The 5,904-nt window shown below is 43.4% G+C and overlaps 1 protein-coding gene across 1 annotated transcript; it reads left to right on the top strand.

Moving 5' to 3' along the window:
- Window positions 1–3,511: 3,511 nt before the first annotated feature.
- LOC105057733 (AT-hook motif nuclear-localized protein 22) lies at window positions 3,512–5,527 on the top strand. Its single transcript, XM_010940426.4, has one exon. The coding sequence runs from the start codon at window positions 4,176–4,178 to the stop codon at window positions 5,013–5,015; it is 840 nt and encodes a 279-aa protein (XP_010938728.1). The 5' UTR covers window positions 3,512–4,175; the 3' UTR covers window positions 5,016–5,527.
- The last annotated feature ends 377 nt before the right edge of the window (window positions 5,528–5,904 follow it).

Genomic DNA, 5,904 nt, shown 5'->3' with positions numbered 1-5,904 from the left:
GCTCGCGAAACACATGGGTATAAATGTCCTTCAGACCTGAGATCACCATAGTGACTTGCAAGCAACTCACTGTACTTTAGTGCCGAACTACTTGGATTTTTAATACAGTAACGAAAGGCTACTGGGTACAGTCAAGTACTTACGAAGTCTGTGTGTGGATCAAGATGGGATTGATCCCTCCGGATTATTGAAGTTGATGTATCACTGTATTTCAATTTAGTAAAGCCTTGGCTAGGATAATCCATAAGATAGATTTGAAAAGTTGAAATACAATGTGGATGAAGCAATCTCGGTTAACAATTAACCCGAGACCATCCTAGAGCATCTAGAGTCAAAAGGATAAATTATGCGGTAACCATGAGTATAGGTTCTAAAATATTCTTTTGCGATAATTCGACCTATCTGGATGTCGAAAACTATTACTAGATGGTATCTTGATTAGTGCAGGAATTGGTTCCTATGCTACTGGCTTAGTGTTTGAACCTATGGAGTCACGCACATAAGTCAGACAAAGTAGGAAGGAATTGACCTATGTTTATATGTCTAATCTAGAAGTACTTGACTTGATTGAACATATAAGCTAACTTGATTGAGAATTGAGTTATGGGTCAAACGGGATTGAAGAATTGACTATGTCTAGCTAGCACTACACATGAGGTTCAGGTTCAATCCCGGAGATGAACAATTTCTATCTATGATCCATGAAACATATGAAAGATTGGATTTAAGTATTAATTAATTTTAAATTAGATCTGAATTAATTAGACTTAAATAAGTCCAAAATTTAAGTTAGACTTGGTACAAAAATCCTAAAGAGTTTAGGATTGATAGTCTTTCGAAATTATTTCGAACCGGCTTCGAATTGGACTCGAATCGAACCTGTTTTGGATGAGATATGAGTAATCCTACTTGCACTGGGAATATTCACTCATGAAGCATGACCAAAAATTGGTTTGGTACTTATTTAGGGCGTTCCAAGTGGGTGTGGGAGTGGGTGCAAAGTGGATGTCATAAGTGATGGCAATTATATCTCATGTAGGAGTCCTTCTTTTATGAGTATTGGATCAATTCAAATCAAATTTGAATAAAAAGTCCTACTCTAATTGGGTCATAAGAATCTTCTACAAGTAGAGAGGGTCTCTATTTATGGATAAAAAAAGAGAATAGAATAGCAAACAAATCAGATTGAGAAAAGAAAAAAAGAGAGAGAGACAGACGTGTAAAGAGAGAGGTCTTTCATCTTTTACATCTCTCTCTTTGTTACCGCCTCCTCTTCTTGGGTGTGGATCCTTCTTGGGCATCCCACCTGTTGGTGTGAGGTATCACATCATCAGATCTCATCCCTCGATTGATTGAGTTACGAAGCTAATTGGATTAGAGTTCATCTTGCTTTCCTGCGGTGTCTGATGTGCATGCGAAGCAGAGGGTCTGCATATCCAGACCTCCGTGAAGTTTATATTAGATAATTTTGGATTTGATCCCGGTTCTGCTGCGATTCAGATAAGGATTTGATCCATACCTGATCATTCTGGAGGAAAACTGTTTCCTTCCCTTCAGATTTTGGCCAAGGATGTAGAAACGACACTCAATCATCCAAATCTTGTAAACTTTTTATGTTCTATTTCTATCTTTTTTGCTTTATTTTTCTTATGGTTTATCAGTTGTTTAAGTTTTCTACATAAGATTCTTTGTTTCTAACGCACTTCATCCCATCTCTTATTGGCATTGATAGGCCAAATCCCTCTAGAAATGGGATAGCTTGGCAAGGGTATTAGAGAATATTGTAAAGACCCTAATGAGGTTTTGGTTATGAAAGCTGATCATTTGTCATTCCGGGCTTCCACCAATCTTGCATTATCAACCATGGAGCCTTTGGGACCATGTACAAGAGCATTATCCTACAGATTGCAGCAACCATGGTTATCAAGAGATGCATCGATCCAGGGCAGCTGCAGCAACAATGGTGGAGCATAAGTGAGGGCGGAATTCCTCCCATTCTATCATCACTAGCCTCTGGTATCAAAATTTGGTCCTTCTCTTGGGTGGTGCCATGAGAAGGGGGAGATCCTCGTAGTCTACAACTACAACCATGCTTGCCTTGGTGACTTTTGCCTCTTGGGTGGTGCCATGAGAAGGGGGAGATCCTCGTAGTCTACAACCATGCTTGCCTTGGTGACTTTTGCCTCACCGTGGAGCATGATAAGACCGCAATGCCATCATCACCAACGGCACCATGGGCTTCCCTGCCCCCAACTAGCAAAAGGGGAGATTACCCCCAACTTGAGTTGCCTTAACCCAAAGAGATCCTCAGAGATGAGTTTAAAATCACCATCAAAATCAAAAACCAATTAGTGGCAATAATATATCATTACTAGAAGTTTTAATATTTGTAATAATAATATTTCATTGCAAAAAATGTTAAATGTCCGCCACATGATTCCTATCAAAAGATAAAAGTGGGACTATTTGATACTACATTATAAAATTTAATAAAGAAATAGTGTTTCTTCTATCCCAAAATATTACTGAAAGATACTCTGTGATAAACTTTGTATTCGATATCTATTAGAATCAAATAATAGTTTATTAATTATTTTGTTGGAGTGAGTTTTACGAAAAGAGTAAGAATCTTATCAAACCCTTAAAATTTCTTTAAGAAAGTGCAATGACTGTTATAGAATAATTTTATTCTACATACATACATGTTTAACCTTAATATTTGAAAATAAAACATAATGCATGTAATAAAAGTTATTATTTTTTCAAAAAAAATCAGCTGAAAGCTAGTCTTAGTGAAAAATCTTATAACAATAATAATCCCTTCACATTGCAGATGAACCAATGATGTTATTTAAATAGGATTATATTTTAAAAATTCATATTCTCCACATTACGCATTTTGCATCGATAATAGAGAGCCATGCAGCTCTCCATATCTGCCCTATCATCCAATCACTGAGATGGACAACTATCTAACATGATGTGACATTACTTAGCATACATGATATATTTTGTATTCCATGTATTACATCCTATTTGATAGCCACCCATCGCTACAATTGGATAACATGGCAGTCATTGAGGATTGCACAACTCTATATAGCGCAAAACATAACATAGAGAATCCTGATTCTATTTTTAAATATATTGATTCTATTCCAAAAGGAAGTTGTGCCAAACCTCTTTCATTTATTTGAACAATAACAATCTCAAAAAAAACATTAACTTTTTGTTTCAAAAGTATCAATTAAAAGCTTATCACAACAAATGATATAATAGACAATAATAATAACCCTAAAAGACCATTCAAATGAAGTAATTACAAATGGTGCTATTGGAACCTTATTTCCTTCTCCCTCTACATTCATAACTTGCATGTCATCAGCAATGGCAACTGATTTCCTCTTTAACCATGTTCACCTTCCACTGCTCCAACTAGATCACCTAACATACCCTAAATGGCTCTCTCTAATCAATGATAGGCTAGCTGTAGAATGAAACAAGATAATAATGCATAAATTGACTGATGATTTAAGCAGTAGGGAGCATGACATGTCAAATCTTCTTTTCCAATGTCCACTGCCATTAAATCCTTCAAGATTATATGCAGAATTCTCACTAAAGCTCATACGCTGCTCTTACAACCCCCACGGTCCATGCCACCACCATATTTACCGTGGATCGATTCATAGACCAAAACGTACTCCTCATCTTTAACCGTCAACTTGGGACACTTGCTTTAACGCCTGCCCGAACGGCGACCGCATTAAATTAATCGCCTCCAAATCTCTGCACTCTGACCATGCGAAACTCGCCGGCGACCGACAACCCCAGCGATGTGACGCGAGAAGAAGCCTGCCCCACCCGTCCCCCACTGGGCCCCACCGCTGTCCAGCCAACGCCGTTACCATATCCTCGCGGAGTCCATACTACCCATGAGAAGGCCTCCGGATTGGACGAACCAAAAACATAAAAGAAAAAAGGAGAGCCAAAAATGGCTCGGAGCACATTAATTACGGAGGCTCTGCGAGACCACGGGAACACCCAAGGCACGTTCGTTTCTTTTCGACGTTCTATATAATTGACCCAAGCGTGACCCCCATCGTCTCTCTCCAGCGATAAGATATTTTATTTTTCGCGATTTTTTTTTTGCTTTTTTTCTCTTTTTTTAGGCCATGGCGGAGTACGTGCGACCCACCAACTCCATGATCGCACTCTCCCAGTCACGCGACGTCCCGCCCTCCGACGACGACGACGACTCCTCCCGCCGCAGCGCCGGCGACCGCAGCCGCTCTGCCACCGCCGGCGGCGGAGGACGAGAGCCTTCTTCTGGATCGTCTGGGAAGAAGCCTCGAGGGAGGCCGCCGGGGTCGAAGAACAAGCCGAAGCCGCCGGTGGTGATAACGAGGGAAAGCGAGACGGCGATGCGCCCGTTGGTGCTGGAGATCGCGGCCGGCTGCGACGTCCTGGAGAGCGTGGCCGCCTTCGCGCGTAGCCGGCGGATGGGGATCTCCGTTCTCAGCGGCAGCGGCGTCGTCGCCAACGTCCCCCTCCGCCACCCCACCACCAACCCTCCTGTAATGACCCTCCACGGCCGCTACGACATTCTCTCCCTCTCCGGCACCGTCCTCCCTCCGCCATCCGCCGCCTCCACCGCCTCCGCCGCTCCTACCCAGGTTAACTTCTCGATCTCGCTGGCGGGAACGCAGGGACACGTGATCGGGGGGACGGTGGCGGGGCAGCTGAAGGCGGCTGGCCCGGTGGTGCTGGTGGCGGCCTCCTTCGCCAACCCGGAGTTCCATCGGCTGCCACTGGCCGCGCCGGCGGAGGATGAGGAGGCCGCCGCGGCCAAGGAGGATGACGTGAAGTCGATTGGCGTCGAGGCGGCCGTGCCGCTCTACGGCGTGGCTGGTGGGCCACGTCCGTTGACCGGTCCGCTCGCCCACCGTGACATGGTCCTGTGGGCCCAACCATCCTCGGCCCGCACTCCCCACCCTCCTCCCCCTCACTACTGAGTGTCCGATTCCATCTATCTAATTAATTTTCTTTCTTAAAAGAAGAAAACAAAAGAAAGATGTGGAGAGAGAGAGAGAGAGAGAGAGAGAGAGAGAGGAGTTCAAGACCAAGGGAAGAAAAGGAACCAAAAAGTAAGGAAGTGGCAAGTTTTGTTTTGTTAGTGCTGGGAGCAGTAGCAGCAGTGGAAGAGAAAGAAGAGAGAAGTCCTTCGTGTCAGAGTGAAGGTGGCCGGCGGGGGTGGCGGGTCTTTAAGGTCTATGGCTTAGGCTATAAAGACCCTCTTCTACTTTTCTTCTCGGGAAGCGCCGCTTCTCCGACTCCCAATGCAGGCCAAAGCTAGCTAGCTTGGAGGAGGGGGGAGAGAGAGAGAGAGAGAGGAGTCGACGAGTCAAGCTTGTAGATCTCTCTTTCTTATCATTATATTTTACTTTTTTTCGTTTCATGGATGTAAAGATATGTCTAAAGAGAAAGAACCAAGAATTGAAGATATGTTTTTGGGGTGCTTCTCTTCTATCATTTGTTGTTTAGCACAGCAGTCGGTGTTCTCCTTCTTTCTTTTATATCCGAAATGATCAATGGTTTTCTTTTCTTCAAGTTCAGCTTTGTTAGTTCGTGTATGTGTTTCCATGTCTCTAATGGGCACGTAATCCATAAATGCATGCATGATCGCATGTTTTAATTACAGCAAAGAGACGGCGAAATCGGTGAAAGGAGCTCAGATGATCGGAAGGGCCTCATACTTGACCATGGCTGGGGGTTAGATGAGCGAAGAGCCGGGAGCTACGCCGCTATTTTTGTTTGTTTCTCCTTTTCTTTTTCTTTTTTAACTTTTACTTTATTCTACAGTCAAAAACGCATCGCGGAAACGTAAGGATGAGGTCTGGCAGG

The sequence above is a fragment of the Elaeis guineensis genome, chromosome 14, assembly GCF_000442705.2.
Source record: "Elaeis guineensis isolate ETL-2024a chromosome 14, EG11, whole genome shotgun sequence".
In the NCBI taxonomy this organism is placed as follows: domain Eukaryota; kingdom Viridiplantae; phylum Streptophyta; class Magnoliopsida; order Arecales; family Arecaceae; genus Elaeis; species Elaeis guineensis.
Note: the sequence above shows the minus strand (reverse complement) of the source record. Positions and strands in the feature narration are given on the sequence as shown.

Bases quoted from the DNA above. Each gene is read 5' to 3' on its own strand.
- LOC105057733 (XM_010940426.4), top strand. From the start codon at position 4,176: ATGGCGGAGTACGTGCGACCCACCAACTCCATGATCGCACTCTCCCAG.